The following is a 23,992-nucleotide window of genomic DNA, read 5'->3' as shown; positions in this document are numbered from 1 at the left end:
TGGGTGAGTTTCTGGAGCAGGGTGAGTTTCTGGAGCTGGGTGAGCTGCTAGAGCTGGGTGAGTTGCTGGAGCTGGGTGAGTTTCTGGAGCTGGGTGAGTTTCTGGAGCTGGGTGAGTTGCTAGAGCTGGGTGAGTTTCTGGAGCTGGGTGAGTTTCTGGAGCTGGGTGAGTTTCTGGAGCTGGGTGAGCTGCTAGAGCTGGGTGAGTTGCTAGAGCTGGGTGAGTTTCTGGAGCTGGGTGAGTTGCTAGAGCTGGGTGAGCTGCTAGAGCTGGGTGAGTTTCTGGAGCTGGGTGAGTTTCTGGAGCTAGGTGAGTTTCTGGAGCTGGGTGAGCTGCTAGAGCTGGGTGAGTTGCTAGAGCTGGGTGAGCTGCTAGAGCTGCGTGAGTTGCTAGAGCTGGGTGAGTTTCTAGAGCTGGGTGAGTTGCTAGAGCTGGGTGAGTTGCTAGAGCTGGGTGAGCTGCTAGAGCTGGGTGAGTCGCTAGAGCTGGGTGAGCTGCTAGAGCTGGGTGAGTTGCTAGAGCTGGGTGAGTTGCTAGAGCTGGGTGAGTTGCTAGAGCTGGGTGAGCTGCTAGAGCTGGGTGAGTTGCTAGAGCTGGGTGAGTTGCTAGAGCTGGGTGAGTTTCTGGAGCTGGGTGAGCTGCTAGAGCTGGGTGAGTTGCTAGAGCTGGGTGAGCTGCTAGAGCTGCGTGAGTTGCTAGAGCTGGGTGAATTTCTAGAGCTGGGTGAGTTGCTAGAGCTGGGTGAGTTGCTAGAGCTGGGTGAGCTGCTAGAGCTGGGTGAGTCTCTAGAGCTGGGTGAGCTGCTAGAGCTGGGTGAGTTGCTAGAGCTGGGTGAGTCGCTAGAGCTGGGTGATATGGGAAAAAAAGACATATCGTGATAAATGTTGGTATTTTGCTCAATAACAATAAATAGGCCTACACCGATAGATATATATATATATATATATATACTTTTTGAATGGACAATTACTTTACATTAGTCATATGAACAAAAATATCTAGTGGCAAGACAACTGAGATGATAGTTTGTGATTTAAACATGAAGCTATTTCATCTAACATATCCAGGGGATGTATGATTGATATTTTGATCACATATATTTTTGTGCTTGTTGGACTATAGGCTACATTACTCACCACCCGAGGAAGTGGGTATTCACAACACTTAGCTAGATTGCTAACTCTAAATATGATATTGTTGCTAGATAGATTAATAAATTAGCCTACATTGCCATCAGTAAATGTAGGCTAATGTCCCAGAAAAACATTCCATTGCTAGGCTAGGTGATGTAGGCTAATGTCCTAGAAAAACGTTCCATTGCTAGGCTAGGTGATGTAGGCTAATGTCCTAGAAAAACGTTCCATTGCTAGGCTAGGTGATGTAGGCTAATTTCCCAGAAAAACTTTCCATTACTAGGCTAGGTGATGTAGGCTCATTCACTGCAGATGGAGAACCATACTGCAGCCTAGTCCAGTTGTAAAGTGGTACCATGAAGTCAATGTTAAGAGGTGAGAAATAAATGATATACTCACAGAAAGCTGTGACTCTCTTCTCTGTAACGAGAACAACAGTAGTTGCTTTGAAAACTGCCTTTTTCCTCGCATTGCATTTTGAACAACGGTCACATGCTTGTTCTTCTCAGAATGCATCCCTCTTCTGGCTGCACAGTGGGGTACGGGAGTGAGAGTGACTCGCTCACACATCAGCAAACAGCGAAACAGGGACATGCAGATACTTTCATAGCATGAATCAACATAATGCATAGACTTACTGTTGACCAAATAATGGTTTTAGAATCATCTACAGGAACGTTGTGTAGCGAAATTAAAGAAAGTTCTTCAGTAAAAGGAAGGCAATATCAGTGTTGGTAATTTTCGTTTTATTGTCCCAGTTTTAGCACGTGTGTTATGCCTGGGTCGTACAGTCCTCTTTGCTTGCTCTCCCCCCTCTCTTTCTCTTGCTCTTACTCTCTCCCTCTCAGATGGAGGTAGGGAGGTGAGGGAGACTCCTTCTGTCCTGTGCTGTGGAGGGCGGAAGCAGGGAGCAGCACTGCGTTAATTAGGACAGTGCAGGATAAAGACACACACACACTGCCTCCAGTTTGGGGCTAAAGCGCTACATTTATACCCTCATCCCAACACGCATGTGCAGATACAGACACACACATATACACACACTCACAGGCAGATAAACACACGTTTACATAGACAAAACAATACCAAACACACATGTTTACATAGACAACACAATACCAAACACACATGTTTACATAGACAACACAATGCCAAACACACATGTTTACATAGACAACACAATACCAAACACACATGTTTACATAGACAACACAATACCAAACACACATGTTTACATAGACAACACAATACCAAACACTCATGTTTACATAGACAACACAATACCAAACACTCATGTTTACACAGACAACACAATGCCAAACACACATGTTTACACAGACAACACAATACCAAACACTCATGTTTACATAGACAACACAATACCAAACACTCATGTTTACATAGACAACACAATGCCAAACACACATATTTACATAGACAACACAATACCAAACACATGTTTACACAGACAACACAATGCCAAACACACATGTTTACACAGACAACACAATGCAAAACACACATATTTACATAGACAACACAATACCAAACACTCATGTTTACACAGACAACACAATGCCAAACACACATGTTTACATAGACAACACAATGCCAAACACACATGTTTACATTGATAACACAATACCAAACACTCATGTTTACACAGACAACACAATGCCAAACACACATCTTTACATAGACAACACAATGCCAAACACACATGTTTACATTGATAACACAATACCAAACACACATGTTTACATAGACAACATAATACCAAACACACATGTTTACATAGACAACACAATACCAAACACTCATGTTTACATAGACAACACAATACCAAACACTCATGTTTACACAGACAACACAATGCAAAACACACATGTTTACATAGACAACACAATACCAAACACATGTTTACACAGACAACACAATGCCAAACACACATGTTTACACAGACAACACAATGCCAAACACACGTCTTTACATAGACAACACAATGCCAAACACACATGTTTACATTGATAACACAATACCAAACACACATCTTTACACAGACAACACAATACCAAACACACATCTTTACACAGACAACACAATACCAAACACACATGTTCACAGCACGTTAGGATTTAGATTAATATAACTTTGGTCAATTAGGTCCAACCAAAATTTGACTTCCGCCTTTAACCCAACCCCTCTGAAAGACACACAATCATACACATACATATGCCATTTTTTATTAACACACACACTCACACTCAACACTCACACTCATCAACGCATCCCGTGCTTGCACCCAAGTAGTCTCTATAGCTACAGGAATTCCTGTGAGACCAGCAGTGTTGGACCATGTAACCAGGTGACAGGTAGGGAGATAGATCTGTGGATGGATCATGTCGCCTCCCATCAGAACAGAGAGAGGCTACACCATTCACGTATCTTCTACCTCCTATTCTCTCCATCTCCTTCCCTCCTCTCCTCTGCCTGCTCCTAGCCCCACCAGGCTCCCCTCCCATTCCATCCCTCTCTCCTCTTCTCACTCTGAGGAAGTCGTCAAAGTTCATCTGTCAGGCCCCCCACCCTCCCTTTGTTCTTAGTGTGTGTGTGTGTATATGTGTGTGTGTGTGTGTGTTTCCTCTGAATTAGCTTTAGTCCAGGCAGTGGTCAGTAAATTTATGTTGCTTCTTCCAAGCAAATCCCCCCCCCCCGGCTATGGAACACAAGGAACTGGTGACAAAAATGAACTGATGATTTGCGGAAGCTCTGATGTACAGTTCCTTTTCCTTTGCCCTGGGAGTGCTGTGTGTGTGTGTGTGTGTGTGTGTGTGTGTGTGTGCGCGCGCGTGTGCGAAATGAGGCAGAAAGTGTGTGTGTATGTGTTTGTTTTGGGGTGTGTATGTTTTGTGGTGCTTGTGAGCCAATGACAAGGTGTCTGAGAAGTGGCAGACGTGACCTGGCCATTCATTAAACAGCGCCGTCTGTCTGGGGACAATTCTAGTATAGACCATCCTCTATAAGACACAGACAACCACAACCCTTCTCTCCTCCATAGGGATACATACACACAACCTCATCCAGGCAGAGACCATAGAAAGACACAAGGACACCCCTGTATTTTTACATTTGTATTTTTTATTAATTCACAAAAATTCAGAAGAGTGATTGATAAATGATTTTAGTCCGGAAGTATCATCTTTTTCCATGTATGCTCCAACACAAAGCAGTAGACCTGTCCCAGTCTTGTAATACTAGGGCAAATACAGCCGCTGTCTCCCTCATACTTCTAGCACCATTATTCAGTGCCGTTTGGGACTGTTTCTCTCTCCCTGATACATCTGGGGTGAATTGGATCCGGTTTCTAATTCTTCTGTAGTGTCTTTCTCTCGCTCTCTCTCGCTCCCTCCCTCTCTCCAGCTCTCTCCCTCCCTCTCTCTCCAGCTCTCTCCCTCCCTCTCTCTCTTCAGCTCTCTCCCTATCTCGCTCTCTGTAGCTCTCTCCCTCCCTCTCTTTCTGTAGCCCTCTCCCTCTCTCTTTCTCCAGCTCTTTCCCTCTCTCTCTTTCTCCAACTCTCTCCCTCTCTCTCTCTCCCTCCCTCTCTCCAGCTCTCTCTCTCCCTCTCTCTCTGTAGCTCTCCCTCTCTCTCTTTCTCCAGCTCTCTCCCTATCTCTCTCTCTGTAGCTCTCTCCCTATCTCTCTCTTTGTAGCTCTTTCCCTCTCTCTCTTTCTCCAACTCTCTCTCTTTCTCCAGCTCTCTCCCTCCCTATCTCTCTCTCTGTAGCTCTCTCCCTCTCTCTCTCTCTCTCTGTAGCTCTCTCCCTCCCTCTCTTTCTCCAGCTCTCTCCCTATCTCTCTCTCTGTAGCTCTCTCCCTATCTCTCTCTTTGTAGCTCTTTCCCTCTCTCTCTTTCTCCAACTCTCTCTCTCTTTCTCCAGCTCTCTCCCTCCCTCTCTCTCTCTCTGTAGCTCTCTCCCTCTCTCTGTAGCTCTCTCCCTCCCTCTCTTTCTCCAGCCCTCTCCCTCCCCCTCTCCCTCTTTATTTAGCTCTCTCATTGACAGCTCTAATCTGACATATCTTTATTTGTGGCAGAAAGTAATATGGCTCGGCTGTGTGTGAATGTGTGGGTCTGTAGAGATGGTTTAGTGTGCTGCTTATGGTTATGTTCATGACTGAGGTGCATGTGTCTATTCTGTAGATGCCAATTGCTATGTCTGTGTGTACTGTGCATGTGAGGGTATTGTGCCAGTCATGCACACGTCTGTTTGTGTGCGCGTGTGTGCCAGTATGGGACGGCTGGTAGCCTAGTGGTTAGAGCATTGGACCAGTAACTGAAAGGTTGCTGGATCGAATCCCTGAGCTGACAAGGTAAATATTTGTTGTTCTGCCCCTGAACAAGGCAGTTAACCCACTGTTCCCTTGTAGGCTGTCATTGTAAATAAGAACTTGTTCTTAACTGACTTGCCTAGTAAATTAAAAATCTTCCCTGGCTGGCAGTGGTCAGGTGGTCTGACAGTAGTTGGAGATGACATCACTCTGGAAGCATCTCCTTAGCTCTGCCCCACCCCCCTACAAACACACACACACACTCTGTGTTTCCTCTTGACTGAGCTCGTGGATCCTGCCCTCCCCTCCTCCCCATATCTCTCTCCATCCTTCTCTCTCCCTCTCTCTGGTAATGTTAGCAACTCTCGTCATCAGAGCTTGTGCATTAGGCAGCACTGTGCCAGGCAGAATCTCCCAGAGCGAGCTAGTGCGTGTGTGTCAGACTGTGTGTGTGACTGTCTTCCCCTGTGGGATTATACAGTTAATCGTATCTTTGATTATGAGTTGTGTGTCGGACAAGATGATTAGAGGTGTGTGTTGGGCCCCAGCCCATGCTAGAGCCACTTGTTGTCAGGAAGTGTGCAGCAGCTAAACGGAAGCCCCTTTTTATTGAACTGCTGACCAAACATCTGAGGAATGTGGCATCCCTCTCTCTCTCTCTCTCTCTCTCTCTCTCTCTCTCTCTCTCTCTCTCTCTCTCTCTCTCTCTGTGTCCTCTGTCCTCTGTCCTCTGACTTCCATTTCATTTTCTGTTTAACCTCAAGTTTGATTGTGTGTGAGAAATCTATATGTACAGTGCTTTAGGAAAGTATTTGTCAAAGTGGAATGAGGTTTTTTGAAATGTTTACAAATGAATTAAAAATGAAAAGCTGAAATGTCTTTAGTGAATAAGTATTCAACCCCTTTGTTAATGCAAGTCTAAATAAGTTCAGGAGTAAAAATGTGCTTAACAAGTCACATAATAAGTTGCATGGACTCATTCTGTGTGCAATAATTGTGTTTAACATGATTTTTGAAGACTACCTCATCTCTGTACCTCCTCACATCTGTAAGATCCCTTAGTCGAGCAGTGAATTTCAAATGCAGATTCAACCACAAAGACCAGGGAGGTTTTCCAATGCCTCGCAAAAAGGGGCATCTATTGGTAGATGGGTAACACAATTCAAATGCAGACTATGAATGTCCCTTTGAGCATGGTGAAGTTATTAATTACACTTTGGATGGTGTATCAACCCAGTCACTACAAAGATCCAAGCGCCCTTCCTAACTCAGTTGCCTGAGAGGAAGGAAACCGCTCCTGGATTTCACCATGAGGCCAATGGTGACTTTAAAACAGTTACAGAGTTTAATGGCTGTGATAGGAGAAAACTGAGGATGGATCAACAACATTGTAGTTACTCCACAATACTACTAATAGACAGAGTGAAAATGAAGCCTGTACAGAATAAAAACATCCCAAAACATTCATCCTGTTTGCAACAAGGCACTAAAGTAATACTGCCAAAGGCCTGTGGTGATCCTCTGGGCTGGTATATTTATGTGGTGATGATGATGATATGATGCATATTCTTCCACAAAGTGGAAGCAGTGGTAATGGTCAGCCTGATAATACCAATACCACCAGGTCTTTCCCCTCCTCCCCTGGCTCTGCCTCCAGGCTGCCCTTTGCCACCTAATTTTGATGGCATGCCTGTGCCAAACAACACAAGGTAAATTCACCACCTGGTCTTTAAAGTGCACCATGGCTGGTGTCCAAAACCACAAAGGATTATCTTATTGTATCCTGTCTTCCTGAGCTAAAGGCCAATCAGGATTTGCATCAAAGAGAGAGGAAGAGTAGCAGGAAGAGAGCAACGCTGTTTGGGTGTGTTTACTGAAAGGGGGCTTATGTAAATGTTTTAATGAGATGACATTATACGTGCATGCTCTCTCAGTACAGGGCAGTGTTCCAACAGCAGCCTAGTAGAGTATCTTCTCCATGTTTCCTTGCCTTTACGATACGTGTTCAGATCAGTGAAAGGATACAAGGAAGTAAAGCCGTCCAAGAATATTGGAACATTATTCAAACCTGTACTTCAATGGCTGCCCACTCTACCCCCCCTACATACCTTCACACAGCCCAATCCCACCCTGCCTGTCGCAGTTCAGACACACCTGATATGTTTATCAGTCAGTGTGTGTAGTGCTATGGGGCTGTGGTGTGTGTAGTGCTATGGGGCTGTGGTGTGTGTAATGCTATGGGGCTGTGGTGTGTGTAATGCTATGGGGCTGTGGTGTGTGTAATGCTATGGGGCTGTGGTGTGTGTAATGCTATGGGGCTGTGGTGTGGGTAGTGCTATTGGGCTGTGGTGTGTGTAATGCTATGGGGCTGTGGTGTGTGTAATGCTATGGGGCTGTGGTGTGTGTAGTGCTATGGGGCTGTGGTGTGTGTAATGCTATGTGGCTGTGGTGTGTGCAATGCTATGGGGCTGTGGTGTGTGTAATGCTATGGGGCTATGGTGTGTGTAATGCTATGGGGCTGTGGTGTGTGTAGTGCTATGGGGCTGTGGTGTGTGTAATGCTATGGGGCTGTGGTGTGTGTAATGCTATGGGGCTGTGGTGTGTGTAATGCTATGGGGCTGTGGTGTGTGTAATGCTATGGGGCTGTGGTGTGTGTAGTGCTATGGGGCTGTGGTGTGTGTAATGCTATGGGGCTGTGGTGTGTGTAGTGCTATGGGGCTGTGGTGTGTGTAATGCTATGGGGCTGTGGTGTGTGTAATGCTATGGGGCTGTGGTGTGTGTTTACGTGCATGGAGGACACGGGGATGTTTGCAGAAGAATGGAGAGCTTACAGTTTGTTTGGAGCTGACAGCGTGTGTGCGCTGGCCGTGACAGTCACAATGGGCCCATGGTGGCACGCCACACGGCCGAGGCAACAGCAGTCACGTCAGCCCAATGTGATTGTGCTGCACTTTTCAGCCAACTCGTGTCACTGGGGCTCACGACAAATCCCCTGCCCCTTTGTGTGTGTGTGTGTGTGTGTGTGTGTGTGTGTGCACGCATCGGTTGGTCATGTGTCTCTGTTGTATTTGTTGTTTTTATAATTCCGGGCAAGGTGGCTACTAAGGGTTAAAAGCAAAAACCAGTTTTTTACCTGTGACATTTATTCTTTGCACAATGGAGAAAAACATCAGCTGGTAAGAAACTCCTCGATAAGCACTTAAGAATTGGATCAATACTCACTGTTTAATGTACTCTCCATGTGATGATATTTAAGACAGGAAACATTGATTACATATCCATCTGGGAACCTTCTCATCCTACACTTCACATTTTTGTATTTAAAAAAAATCAAAATCCATATTACCCTCTTTCAATGGTAGTTCACTGAATTGACCAGTAAGTTTTTCTGATAGAGGGTGAAAAGGATCATTGCCCAGACAGTCTGTGTTGATGTGATGTGGCTGCTGTTCTGCCTACTGGGCCACAGCTGGCAGCCCTCCATCCCTTTAGCTCCCTCAGCCGGGCAACACATAACACACACACATATAAAAACACACACACACCACTAAAATGTTTTAAAACGTAAATAAGCGTTCCTTATTGGATTTCACTCTGTGTCAAAATGTTCTCTCCTACCAGCTTTATAGATCACAGTCTGAGGCTGGCTCTGAGTGTGTGTGTGTAGAAGTCCACTGGTGTGGGTGATGAGAAGTGTGTGTTTTTGTGTCCTTAAAGGGGGGTGTGAGTAAATGAGGATTTTGTGCTTTCTCTATTTACTCCTATGATGCTGCTCTCTGCAGACAGCCTGTGTGTTTAGTCTGCACAGCTCACACAGGCAAACAGTAGTACTGGTATTGTTTTGCATACTGAGAGGGATGACACCGACCCAAAGCACAGCAACTATGCTCTATCTCTCTCTCTCTCTCTCTCTCTCTCTCTCTCTCTCTCTCTCTCTCTCTCTCTCTGTCCCTCCTCTTAGACACCTCACCTGGTAGTCTAGACCTGCTCTCTCCCTCTTGTGGCTGCAGCGCCATGGTAACAGAAGGGGTGGAGCACATGCCTGATTTAGTCTCCAGCCCCTCCCCCCCACTCTCTATGTCACACCCTCACAGGTGGTTGCCTGAGCTGTCACAGCCCTGAAGGCTTGCCCTGCATGTGTGTAGTGGTGCCTGGAGAAACGGTTATACTCTAATTTTGCCCAACATTTCCCAAAACGCCCCACCCAGTGAAGAGAAGGCGCCCTGTGTGAAAAATTCTATTAGAAACAGTGACATACAGCCGTAATGACCTAAAATCATAAATCTCATATTGGTCTTTCACAGTCAGACCAACCCAAGCTGCACTGTGCAAGAAGGTTAATAGTAGTCCTACTATTGAAATAGATAAATTAGTAAATAATTCACAGGTTTCTGCTCTATCACACCTTTTTCATTAAAAAAACAAGAACATTAGATGTTCTAAGTCCACAACAATGTTTAAACCACATCACTTTTGAGGTCTTGGAGAATATCTTTTTTGTGTAGTTACCCTTTAATTCAAGTGCACACTGTTGTTCGGGTTAGCAGTGTTTCTGTAGCACTGATGGAGTTTGCAAAACACATGGCCACTGGATTGATGCAAATAATCATGATATCATTCTATCAGGCAGGCATAGGCTACATTTGTAGCTATAGATATTTCCATCTCTGTCCATGAAACCGCTCACAGGTGCAGTGCAGATTTTAGAACAGTGTTTTCCTGCTAATTTCATTAGGTCTATTGTGTGCACATTGCTACCCTAAAAATTTAAAGAAATAATAGTTTATCTGCATTTTAAGCTAAACATTCTGATCTGATCCATCAGCTTCATTAACCATTTAGAACTATCTGTCAATATTGCAAAATTAACTTGCTAACAAAGTGTTATCGGACTCGCGTGAGTTTGTCATCAACCAGAAACCAGAAACAGGGTATGCTGTCATCTGACTTTTCAAAGTTTTTCATAACATCATTACTCAAAATGACAGCGCCTAAGTGGACACAACTTTTCACTGTGAAAGAGGCTGTATCTATGTTGGTTGGGGATGCGGATTTGGACACATCCTTGCACTTTGAAAATCGATGATGTCGAGGTGAGTGAAATAAGTAAACAGTAGATATATGTTTGGTGTTGTCGATGTTTGATGCTGTGAAACTTGGGGAATAGCTCTCAGAATAGCAAGTCATGTCATGGTTGGTACAGGCGAGCACATCAGCGGTGGAGCTCGAATGATTGCTCTCTGTCTCATGGAAATAGTTGCAGTGTTTATCTATATAGTCAGCTAACTACTTGGTTGTTTTGTCTTGTTTCTACCTATGTCATTCATATAGAAACAGCCCAAGCTGCTTGCTAGTCTGTCAGGCAAGAAATGTTGTGTGTAGCAGTAAATTAAGGCGGTGCTCACAAAGCGTCAACCTCAACTGTCACTTTCACTAGCTATCTATACAGACAACCAGCTAACTAGCTCCCGAAATGAAGGCTAGAGTCATTTGTTTTATGTGTTGGGTTTAGGTTATGGTTTGCCATGTTTGCTATAGGGAGAGTATGGTGCAGATAGTCATAGGCTATACATTGCCTCGTTTTCCTATTATTTGACAGCTTAGCTGCCGTGTTCAGGTGGTAGATGCCCGCACAGTGGAGGTCATATGAGGAGTTGGATATCTGTTTACATAGCTAGCTAACACGTTGCTTGTTTTGTTCTGTTTCTACCGATGCATTTAATTTGGACACTGTCCCAGCTTTGTAACTAATCAGCTAACATTGGCGAACTCTGCATTTAGTCTGTCAGGAGAGAGAGAGAGATATGTAACTGTATCACACAATTTATCATGGAATCCCCTTATTAGGAAGAGAGAGACAGTGTGAGAGAGAGATTATGTTCCTGACCACAATTGTATCCTATTTGTTGTTCCTCTGTTCCTCTAGGTCCGTGAAAGTGAGGGAAGTGATGTGGAGAGTCAGGGCTCAGCGGCAAAAGGCAGGGAGGAAGAGGAGTATGAAGCTGAGTTAGAGATGATTGGAGGGATCGAGAGGAGGAGTGGAGTGAGAGGAGAGTGGAGGGAGAGAGGAAAAGGAGAGTGAAGAAGAGGGAGAGTGGAGGGAGAGTAGAGGAGGGAGAGTATGAAGCAGAGAGAGAGGAGGAAGAGGGAGAGTAGAGGAGGAGTGAGAGTATGAAGCAGAGAGAGAGGAGGAAGAGGGAGAGTAGAGGAGGAGGGAGAGTATGAAGCAGAGAGAGAGGAGGAAGAGAGAGAGGAGGAAGAGGGAGAGTATGAAGCAGAGAGAGAGGAGGAAGAGGGAGAGTAGAGGAGGGAGAGTATGAAGCAGAGAGAGAGGAGGAAGAGGGAGAGTAGAGGAGGAGGGAGAGTATGAAGCAGAGAGAGAGGAGGAAGAGGGAGAGTATGAAGCAGAGAGAGAGGAGGAAGAGGGAGAGTGGAGGAGGGAGAGTATGAAGCAGAGAGAGAGGAGGAAGAGGGAGAGTAGAGGAGGAGGGAGAGTATGAAGCAGAGAGAGAGGAGGAAGAGGGAGAGTAGAGGAGGAGGGAGAGTATGAAGCAGAGAGAGAGGAGGAAGAGGGAGAGTAGAGGAGGGAGAGTATGAAGCAGAGAGAGAGGAGGGAGAGGGAGAGTAGAGGAGGAGGGAGAGTATGAAGCAGAGAGAGAGGAGGAAGAGGGAGAGTATGAAGCAGAGAGAGAGGAGGAAGAGGGAGAGTAGAGGAGGGAGAGTATGAAGCAGAGAGAGATGAGGAAGAGGGAGAGTAGAGGAGGGAGAGTATGAAGCAGAGAGAGAGGAGGGAGAGTGGAGGGAGTAGAGGAGGAGGGAGAGTATGAAGCAGAGAGAGAGTAGGGAGAGGGAGAGTAGAGGAGGAGGGAGAGTATGAAGCAGAGAGAGAGGAGGAAGAGGGAGAGTAGAGGAGGAGGGAGAGTATGAAGCAGAGAGAGAGGAGGAAGAGGGAGAGTATGAAGCAGAGAGAGAGGAGGAGGAGGGAGAGTATGAAGCAGAGAGAGAGGAGGGAGAGTGGAGGGAGTAGAGGAGGAGGGAGAGTATGAAGCAGAGAGAGAGGAGGAAGAGGGAGAGTATGAAGCAGAGAGAGAGGAGGAGGAGGGAGAGTATGAAGCAGAGAGAGGAGGAAGAGGGAGAGTATGAAGCAGAGAGAGAGGAGGAAGAGGGAGAGTATGAAGCAGAGAGAGAGGAGGAAGAGGGAGAGTATGAAGCAGAGAGAGAGGAGGAAGAGGGAGAGTATGAAGCAGAGAGAGAGGAGGAAGAGGGAGAACACACCTGAGTGTGTCTGCCCCAAGTTCCACCATTCACCCTTGTACCACACAGCCTGGGCCTAAAGTGACAGTGGCAGGGTGTTGGAGTTGTTTTAAAAGTGTACAGTTTACAGCATATCTGTTCCAGAGCTTGTAATGGATTACAACAAGAAAATGGGCGGGGTTGATTAACTGAGGCGCTATTACAATGTTGCACGCAGCGGCAAAAAAATGTGGAAGTATGGGTTTTAGGGGATGCTCAACATTGCCATCATAAATTCTACATTGTCTGGGGGACTCTGCAAATGTCCATTCTCAGAAGCCACGGGTGCTGTTCCCAGAAGGCATTCAAAATGCAGCATGTGCATTCACTTTGTGATATGGCTACAGTGGCAGGAAGAAGGGAGACAAGAGTGTGGCACCAGGGTGTGTGGACCAAGTTGTAACTCAGGTGAAGTTTGAAGGGCGCAAGAGAGCGTGTGTGGTGTGCATTCGGAGTGGACGCAGGGCAAAGTGTGGGAGATGTGTAGAAACCTCCTTTGGGTGTTCTACATGTTCTGTGCCACTTGCAGGATGGGGCCGTGCCTCCAGAAGTTGTAGGCTAAATGCAAACACTTAAGCGACAGTGTGAAATACAGTATGAATTCGTCCTACAAATATTTTATTGTCTCTGAACAGTTGTTGTTTTGTATCTTCTTCATCTGTGTCTTTATCTGTTGCATTCAATGAATTGTTGTCGAAGTAGGTTACTATTTCCACATTTTGTGTCAGGCCTGGTCTGTACCAAATCTTATTAGAGAGGTTACTGTAATAGGTCTGGGTGTAGCTGGTGCAGAGGAGTCAGGCGCAGGACAACAGAGATGACTAATACACGTACATTTACTCAAGACTTTCAAATACAAGTCGATAATACCGAGCCCACAATACGGACCGTAAATACAACAAACAAACACACACAAAAACCATGGGGAAAACAGAGGGTTAAATAATGAACATGTAATTGGGGAATTGAAACCAGGTGTGTAAAACAAAGACAAAACAAATGGAAATGAAAACTGGATCGGCGATGGCTAGAAGGCCGGTGACGTCGAACGCCGCCCGATCAAGGAGAGGGACCGACTTCGGCGGAAGTCGTGACAGTTACCTACATTTTGAAACAGTCTCTGAATAGTTGTTTGTATTTTTACATTGTTACAGAAGTAAGATTCGTTGTCAAACAAATAGCCTACTTTGTGTGGGTTTTGAAATACTTTCTGAATATTGTCCTCATGTTACATTTTGGATAATTATAAATATGTAAAATAAAATAAATAAATATATTATACTTGGTACATTTTGAGTGGGTAATTTAGTCAAATTTACTACAATTTAAATACTATCGTTTTTTTGTTCTGTTAATTGTTTTTTTGATAGTGTGTATTTACACAATTGAAGACAATATGAGTGTTATTCCTATTGACATGAATGTGGTGTCATATTAAAGAAGAGGTTGTGCTCTTTAAAACTAAGCTAACTTGTGATTGTCATTTGTTCTGTTTATTTGAAATATGTGACAAAATTAGCTTTATCTTGAAATGTTTCAGTAATTTACAGCATCATTCTATAATTCAATTAGGGTCTAAAGTGTTAATTGATACGGCGTATACCTTCACTACACTACTTTGGTACGCACAGTGGGGAATAAGAAGCGAGTATATGTAATTCCCACTAAAAAACAAGTGACTATACAGTAGTGCAGAGTGATTGGTGCTTTTTGAGGTCAATTACATTTCAGGTTTAGATTTTCTTTTTGTACATTAAATGCACAATGCATTATGTGGGTTAAATGCTGTAACAACACAGAATAAAACAATGAATACAAGCCCAATGATAGTAGTGACTGCCATTACTTCAAAACACTTATTAACCATCACTTATTCACATTTTGACTTTATTAAAATATTTCAGTTATTGTGTATATTACATTTGATGACTTATTTCATTCCATGTCATCATTTCATCTCTATAGAGATGCTGCCTATGTTGTCTGACAAAATCACTATTTTAGTATGAAACAACTGTTCTATCCCTCTTAATCGCGCTGTCAGGCGTAAAATAAACACATACCGGACAAGTCGGCATTCAATGGATTATGGTCATTGTAGTTAATTACCATGTTTTCTGCTATAAACTATGTGGAAAATTGTCCTGTTGGAAACTACAACTCCCTATTACGTCGCACAGTAACTTGATCGCACTTGATCTGATTTATCACTACAGAAACTGTAGGGAAAAAAAACAGACCATCAATTAGTTGTTAATTAGTTGTTAAAAAAATTAACAATAACCAACTTGTCGGTTAATGCGCCACACTAATATACAGCGTATACCCTCCACTACACCACTGTGAGTGAGTGTGTGTATGTGTGCGTGTGATATCTTCTCTCCTAGATAATAAAGGAGAGGTGTGAGGCCTCCTCGCTCGCTGAATATTTATTACTCTTGTATTACCTAGCAGTCACTCTCCTGGCTGTCAGGGCTCTTTTATATTAGCTGACTCTGATCTGGCAGTCACTCTCCTGGCTGTCAGGGCTCTTTTATATTAGCTGACTCTGATTTGGCAGTCACTCTCCTGGCTGTCAGGGCTCTTTTATATTAGCTGACTCTGATTTGGCAGTCACTCTCCTGGCTGTCAGGGCTCTTTTATATTAGCTGACTCTCATCTAACAGTCACTCTCCTGGCTGTCAGGGCTCTTTTATATTAGCTGACTCTGATTTGGCAGTCACTCTCCTGGCTGTCAGGGCTCTTTTATATTAGCTGACTCTGATTTGGCAGTCACTCTCCTGGCTGTCAGGGCTCTTTTATATTAGCTGACTCTGATCTGGCAGTCACTCTCCTAGCTGTCAGGGCTCTTTTATATTAGCTGACTCTGATCTGGCAGTCACTCTCCTGGCTGTCAGGGCTCTTTTATATTAGCTGATTCTCATCTAACAGTCACTCTCCTGGCTGTCAGGGCTCTTTTATATTAGCTGATTCTCATCTAACAGTCACTCTCCTGGCTGTCAGGGCTCTTTTATATTAGCTGACTCTCATCTAACAGTCACTCTCCTGGCTGTCAGGGCTCTTTTATATTAGCTGATTCTCATCTAACAGTCACTCTCCTGGCTGTCAGGGCTCTTTTATATTAGCTGATTCTCATCTAACAGTCACTCTCCTGGCTGTCAGGGCTCTTTTATATTAGCTGATTCTCATCTAACAGTCACTCTCCTGGCTGTCAGGGCTCTTTTATATTAGCTGACTCTGATTTGGCAGTCACTCTCCTGGCTGTCAGGGCTCTTTTATATTAGCTGACTCTGATCTGGCAGTCACTCTCCTAGCTGTCAGGGCTCTTTTATATTAGCTGACTCTGATCTGGCAGTCACTCTCCTGGCTGTCAGGGCTCTTTTATATTAGCTGATTCTCATCTAACAGTCACTCTCCTGGCTGTCAGGGCTCTTTTATATTAGCTGATTCTCATCTAACAGTCACTCTCCTGGCTGTCAGGGCTCTTTTATATTAGCTGACTCTCATCTAACAGTCACTCTCCTGGCTGTCAGGGCTCTTTTATATTAGCTGATTCTCATCTAACAGTCACTCTCCTGGCTGTCAGGGCTCTTTTATATTAGCTGATTCTCATCTAACAGTCACTCTCTTAGCTGTCAGGGCTCTTTTATATTAGCTGATTCTCATCTAACAGTCACTCTCCTGGCTGTCAGGGCTCTTTTATATTAGCTGATTCTCATCTAACAGTCACTCTCTTAGCTGTCAGGGCTCTTTTATATTAGCTGATTCTCATCTAACAGTCACTCTCCTAGCTGTCAGGGCTCTTTTATATTAGCTGATTCTCATCTAACAGTCACTCTCCTAGCTGTCAGGGCTCTTTTATATTAGCTGATTCTCATCTAACAGTCACTCTCCTAGCTGTCAGGGCTCTTTTATATTAGCTGATTCTCATCTAACAGTCACTCTCCTGGCTGTCAGGGCTCTTTTATATTAGCTGATTCTCATCTAACAGTCACTCTCCTGGCTGTCAGGGCTCTTTTATATTAGCTGATTCTCATCTAACAGTCACTCTCTTAGCTGTCAGGGCTCTTTTATATTAGCTGATTCTCATCTAACAGTCACTCTCTTAGCTGTCAGGGCTCTTTTATATTAGCTGATTCTCATCTAACAGTCACTCTCCTGGCTGTCAGGGCTCTTTTATATTAGCTGACTCTCATCTAACAGTCACTCTCTTAGCTGTCAGGGCTCTTTTATATTAGCTGATTCTCATCTAACAGTCACTCTCCTAGCTGTCAGGGCTCTTTTATATTAGCTGATTCTCATCTAACAGTCACTCTCTTAGCTGTCAGGGCTCTTTTATATTAGCTGATTCTCATCTAACAGTCACTCTCCTGGCTGTCAGGGCTCTTTTATATTAGCTGATTCTCATCTAACAGTCACTCTCCTGGCTGTCAGGGCTCTTTTATATTAGCTGATTCTGATCTTGCGGTGTTCTTCATTTTGCTCTTTCTCTATGGCACCCAGTCTTCTCTCTATGGCATCCAGTCTTCTCTCTATGGCGTACAGTCTCTCTCTATGGCACACAGTCTCTCTCTATGGCACCCAGTCTCTCTCGATGGCACCCAGTTTCTCTATGGCACACAGTCTCTCTCTATGGCACCCAATCTCTCTCTAGGGCACACAGTCACTCTCTATGGCACCCAGTCACTCTCTATGGCACCCAGTCTCTCTCTGTGGCACCCACTCTCTCTGTGGCACCCATTCTCTCTCTATGGCACCCAGTCTCTCTATGGCACTCAATCTCTCTATATGTCACACAGTCCCTCTCTATGGCACACAGTCTCTCTCTATGGAACGCAGTCTTCTCTTTGGCACACAGTCTCTCTCTATGGCACCCAGTCTCTCTCTGGCACACATTCTCTCTCTATGGCACCCAGTCTTCTCTCTATGGCATCCAGTCTTCTCTGTATGTCATTCAGTCTTCTCTCTGTGGCCCCCCAGTCTCTCTGTATGGCACCCAGTCTTATCTATATGGCATCCAGTCTCTCTCTATGGCATCCAGTCTCTCTCTATGGCACCCAGTATTCTCTCTATGGCATCCAGTCTTCTCTGTATATCATTCAGTCTTCTTTCTGTGGCCCCCAGTCTCTCTATGGCATCCAGTCTTCTCTCTATGGCACCCAGTCTTCTCTTTGGCACCCAGTCTCTCTATGGCACCCAGTCTTCTCTCTATGGCATCCAGTCTTCTCTCTATGGCACACAGTCTCTCTCTATGGCACCCAGTCTTCTCTTTGGCAAACAGTCTCTCTCTATGGAACCCAGTCTCTCTCTATGGTACCCAGTCTTTCCTATGACACCCAGTCTCTCTCTATGGCACCCAGTCTATCTCTATGGCTCACAGTCTCTCTCTATCACTCATAGTCTCTCTCTATGGCACACAGTCTCTCTCTGGCACACATTCTCTCTATGGCACACAGTCTCTCACTATGGGGCAGTCTTTTGAAGATAGATCTCACAAGACATATTTTACTCATGTAAATCCACCCCTAGTCAGTCTGCTCTGGGGGCATGGAGAGACCCTCCCTCTATGACCTTCTAGTCAGTCTGCCCTGGGGGCAGGGAGAGACCCTCACACAGTGACCTTCTAGTCAGTCTGCCCTGGGGGCAGGTAGAGACCTTCCCGCCGTGACCTTCTAGTCAATCAGGCCCCAGGGCAGGAAGAGACAGGCTGCTCTGTGGGAACCTAACAGCAGCTTAAATGTCTGAGCAGAGAGAAAAAGAGGAGTGATTCTGCTTCATAGACAGACAGCAGTGAGGAAATGTGTTTGTCTGTGCTGATGCTTTTACTACTGTGTCTGTCGTGATGGGTTTACTACTTTTACTACGTCTGAGCCTGGAGCTGTTCCTACAGACATTAAAGAGCAGCTCTGTCAACATGCCCTAAACATAGTGAAAGACTTCTCTGATGCTACAGCCATCTAGCCTGGCGACTCAGACAAAATACTTTCACTGCTCTGTCGTTCACCACATGTTTTAGTCTGACACTGCCATCATTGAAGTCGTTTGTGGTGACAAGGGGCACGAAGGGTGTTGCACAAAACAATCGTCTCCAATCAATCAGAGTGTCAAAGCCAATGATGAATTTACTCACGTGTGTTCTGGTTCTGGCTCAACCCATTGGTTTCTGGTCCAATCAGATGGCCACGAATGTGTTCGCATTCAGTGAAGGGCCAGGTACTCAGATCCAGACTCATTGCGGAAAAGAAACTTAACGTCCTTGGGCGTAGCCTAGTCATCAGCCATCAGGAATATGTTCAGCTCCTTTTGTTGCTATCCCACTCTTTTATTGATCTTATGAACAAAACAGTTCATACAAGGGGATAAGTTATGGTGACTGTTTTCATTGGTCAATTTCTTTCAATAAGTATCACAGCTGATATGATATGGCAACACCTCTCTTGGTATTGATTGATTTCATTGATTTGACCATTTAAAAAAAAGTACATTCAGTAGTTACATACATTTAGAAAACGATCAAGGATAATACAATCAAGTCACTGACTTATTTCTGTTGTGTAGTCTATCCTTGTTAGTGCATGTCAGGTACACAAATACTCTCTGTAGTGTAAATGTTTATATACAGCCGAGGTATTATCCTCTCGTAGGAGACATGCTGTCTCCTCTCTCCTCCAGCCTCGTGCCACTTAGCTCCTCAGACCCTCTCATGATCATAATATATTATTAGTCTGATCCCCTCACTTCTTTCTCTCCTTTTTTCTTTCTCCTTCTTTGTTTTAATCCTCTGCAGCAGCAACTCTGCCAGGGATAGAGAGAGTGAGAGAGGGATAGAGAGAGTGAGAGAGGGAGTGAGAGAGGGAGTGAGAGAGAGTGAGAGAGGGAGTGAGAGAGAGAGGGATAGAGGGAGTGAGAGAGAGAGTGAGAGAGAGAGGGAGTGAGAGAGGGAGTGAGAGAGGGAGTGAGAGAGAGAGGGATAGAGGGAGTGAGAGAGAGAGTGAGAGTGAGAGGGAGTGAGAGAGGGAGTGAGAGAGAGAGTGAGAGAGGGAGTGAGAGAGGGAGTGAGAGAGAGAGTGAGAGAGAGAGTGAGAGAGGGAGTGAGAGAGAGAGGGATAGAGGGAGTGAGAGAGAGAGTGAGAGAGAGAGGGAGTGAGAGCGGGAGTGAGAGAGAGAGTGAGAGAGGGGAGTGAGAGAGGGAGTGAGAGAGAGAGTGAGAGAGGGAGGGATAGAGGGAGTGAGAGAGAGAGTGAGAGAGAGAGGGAGTGAGAGAGAGAGTGAGAGAGGGAGTGAGAGAGAGAGTGAGAGAGAGAGTGAGAGAGGGAGTGAGAGAGAGAGGGATAGAGGGAGTGAGAGAGAGAGTGAGAGAGAGAGGGAGTGAGAGAGGGAGTGAGAGAGAGAGGGAGTGAGAGAGGGAGTGAGAGAGAGAGTGAGAGAGGGAGTGAGAGAGAGAGTGAGAGAGGGAGTGAGAGAGAGAGTGAGAGAGGGAGTGAGAGAGGGAGTGAGAGAGAGAGTGAGAGAGAGAGGGAGTGAGAGAGGGAGTGAGAGAGAGTGAGAGAGGGAGTGAGAGAGGGAGTGAGAGAGAGAGAGAGAGTGAGGAGAGGGAGTGAGAGAGAGAGGGATAGAGGGAGTGAGAGAGTGAGAGAGAGAGGGAGTGAGAGAGGGAGTGAGAGAGAGAGTGAGAGAGGGAGTGAGAGAGGGAGTGAGAGAGAGTGAGAGAGGGAGTGAGAGAGAGAGGGATAGAGGGAGTGAGAGAGGGAGTGAGAGAGAGAGTGAGAGAGGGAGTGAGAGAGGGAGTGAGAGAGAGAGTGCGAGCGGTAGAGAGAGAGGGAGTGAGAGAGGGAGTGAGAGAGAGAGTGCGAGCGGTAGAGAGAGAGGGAGAGATGCACACAGGCGCACGCATGCAGGCATGCAGACACACACACACGTTTTCTTTTAAAACTTTCCGTGTGGGGACCAAACAGTTGATTCCCATTCAAAATCCTATTTTCCATAACCCCTAACCTTAACACCAAATCCTCTAAAAAGGCACCCCCTTCTTTGATCCTCTCCCAAATTTACTGCGTCCGCTTTCATTTGGTCATCTGTCAGATGGCTGTGCTGCGTAGAATGAGAGGAAGCAGACACAGAGAAACAGAGACAATAGTCCATGTCTTACTCCTCTCTCTCTCTCGCGTGCTATTTTTCCCTGTCACTTTTCCATCTGTCTTACTCCCTCTCGTTTCTTTCCCTTACTCCCTCTATCTCTCTCACGTCCTCTCATCCCAGTTGAAGTCATGCTGGCACTGGCAGGTGTCTCTTTCAACGTCAGAGATTTGGACGTCTGTAACTCTGTATGTGTAGGTTAGTGTTCTCAAGAGCTCACGTCTTTGATGGCATGCCAGTGTGAGCCAGGGTTCGCCCTCTTTGTTGGTCACTTGGAGTGCCAACAACAAATCAACACACTACGGTACAGACAGCATTCTTCTGTAGTATGAGAATAATACTGTAAAGTGGTTCAGTTCTATGTTCCACCAGTGAAACAACTTGATTTGTTTTGTGATGATGTCATGTTATGTCTCCATTATATCAGTGATGTCATTTCCCTAACCCCTCCTCCTATTGTATTCCAGCCAGGAGAAGGGTCATGTTAGAGCTTTCCATGGCTCAAAGATGTCATTGTAATCTCCCACAAAAGAGAGAGCTCCTTTTTAATCTTCCTCCTCTTCATTCTCTCTCTCCGCTCCTCTACCCCTCCATTAGCAGGGAAATTGAGTGTTTTGCCATTTCTCGCTCTCTCTCTCTTCTCGTCCTCCCTCCTCCTGCTCTGTTGTGTCATCCATTCAACAGTTCACACACATTCGCTCCTAGAATGGTCCATCCGAGTTAAAATGACACACTCTGTTCTCTCTCTGTCTTTCTCTCCCTCCACAGTGAACACCTGTCGTGCTCGTTCCCCTTCTTCCTCCACGGGGAGAGTAACGTGTGCACCAGCGTGGAGATCAACCAGCACCAGCCTGTCTACCACCTGAGTGACGAGCACCTCACCCTGGCCCAGCAGGCCTCCAGCCCCTTCCAAGGTGGGTGGAGTGGAGTGTACACACATGTGGACACACACACACATGCAGATGCACACAGGCGCACGCATGCAGGCATGCAGACACACACACACGTTTTCTTTTAAAACTTTCCGTGTGGGGACCAAACAGTTGATTCCCATTCAAAATCCTATTTTCCATAACCCCTAACCTTAACACCAAACCCCTAATCCTAACTCCTAAATGTAACCCCTAACCCTAATAGTGTTGCATGGTATACCAAAACATTGATACTTTTTTGAAAGTAGAACATGAAAAACGGTTCGGTACTAGAATTTGGGTTACTTTCGGGACTTCTGTCAAATGTGTCTCACAGAACAACCCTGTCTATCAGCACAGCCAACCCCTCGTTGCTAGCCTGTACTGGGAGTCTGGGCTGCATCATGTTAGCTCCCCAATCATGATGCACAGACGTTAACACACTTGAATAATGTGACACGGCATGTAGAAAGGTTGAAACTGTTCATTACTGTTCGCAAAACAATGTCCATACAGGCTAGAACACTTGTAACGTAACGTCCAGCTTTGTAGGCTAACTTTCCTTGCTAGCTGACAGCTAAAGCTAACATTGTTTGTGAAAATATGCAAACCACAACGCAAAACATGCTAATTTCAAAGCTGATTGCCACCAAAAACTTTAATAATTAACTTATTCGGTCATCGTATCCTATTGAATATCCTATTGAATATGCTATTGTGGATAGGCCTAGGCTACATCTTGATTTGCCCAGTTTACTACTGAAATAAATGATTGCCAGTATGTAGTTAGATTGGTAAAAACAAAGTCAAATTGATTGTATGATTGTATAATTGATTCGTTAATCTGTAGATGGCTGTCTCAAAACAATTGCAAATGTAATGATATTGAACTCAAAAGATGCCCAATGATTGAACAGAGCAGTAGCTGAGTTTATCTCTCTGGATAAAGTGGCATTCAGTGACTTTGGCTAATATGCCTTCTTTATTTGCCGCGGTAGCGTTTTGGTATCGAGTATCGTGATGGTATCGAGTATCGTGATGGTATCGAGTATCGTGATGGTATCGAGTATCGTGATGGTATCGAGTATCGTGATGGTATCTAGTAATGTGGTGCTAAACTGTGTATCGGTTTCTGGTATCATGAAAACACTAAACCCTAATTGTAACCCTTCTGGCAAAATGTCTCCAATTATTACTATCCTTGTGAGGACTTCTGGTCTCCACAAGGATAATAAAACCAAAACACACACACACACACACACACTGCTCTGTTCTCTCTGCTCTGTGTCGTGTATCTAATAGAAGACAAGGGTAATCCTCAGGTATTAAGAACAGGCCCCTCTCCTCCGCTCCTCTCCTCCGCTCCGCCTCGCTTCATCAAACAGCCTGACAGTAATGATGTGCCACCAGCAGCCCTTACACACCTCTCTCTGTCCCTCCCCCCTCTTTCCCCTTCTTCTGGCTTTTCCCTGTCCTTTTCCTACTCCTCCTCACGTACCCTTCCCAAATACCTCCACCTCTCCCCTGCCACCACCACCTCCCATTCTACTTCTCTTCTTGTTCTCCCTCTCCCTCCACCTTCCTCAACCTCTTCTCCCTCCCTCCTTCTAGCCCTCAGAGGGCTGTCCCCACTAGCTGAGCTCTGCTGCTATAGACATCTGTACAATTAGCGGGGCCCAACGGCAGCAGCAAAGACAGCGCCAGGCAGCGTGTAGAACACAGACACACAGAGAAGTGGGAGAGACTACAGCGCAACAAAAGAGATCCCAACAAAAGAAAGAGAGTGAGAGAGGCTCCCTCACTACAGAGGAGAAGGAGGGGGAGGGAAGCTTGAAGAAGCGATCATTACACCAGGCACCAGGGCTTTGCCTTAGGTTAGGGAACAAAATGCCACCTCCGCTCTTCTCTTCCTCTCAACTCCTCTCTCAGTTAGACTCTGAGTAATTCCTCAGCCCCCCTGCATCCCCTCTCCACCCACCTAATAATGGTGATCACTTTGTCCATTCTCTGATCTGACTGGAGCGCAGCGGCATTGCGGCACAGGGAAAACTAGTTGTGCAGAGCCTGTGGTTTAGCGGTAGGCCTAACGCTCCCAGCCAGTCACATATACTCAACTCCCCGCCGCAGACCAGGCTTAATCCCCGTATCCACCCTTCCAACTGTTTTCCCACTTGCCTGTCTCCCCTTCTGTTT

At 45.4% G+C, this 23,992-nt stretch overlaps 1 protein-coding gene across 1 annotated transcript in view; it reads left to right on the top strand.

Moving 5' to 3' along the window:
- med13a (mediator complex subunit 13a) overlaps window positions 1–23,992 on the top strand; it is a 110,524-nt gene that overhangs the window by 43,376 nt on the left and 43,156 nt on the right. The window contains exon 4 of the mRNA XM_031826638.1: window positions 21,657–21,802. Within this exon, the coding sequence (XP_031682498.1) occupies window positions 21,657–21,802 (146 nt within the window). The remainder of the gene's footprint in view (window positions 1–21,656; window positions 21,803–23,992) is intronic.

This window comes from Oncorhynchus kisutch, linkage group LG6, assembly GCF_002021735.2.
Source record: "Oncorhynchus kisutch isolate 150728-3 linkage group LG6, Okis_V2, whole genome shotgun sequence".
In the NCBI taxonomy this organism is placed as follows: domain Eukaryota; kingdom Metazoa; phylum Chordata; class Actinopteri; order Salmoniformes; family Salmonidae; genus Oncorhynchus; species Oncorhynchus kisutch.
This window is presented reverse-complemented; position numbering and strand designations above follow the sequence as displayed.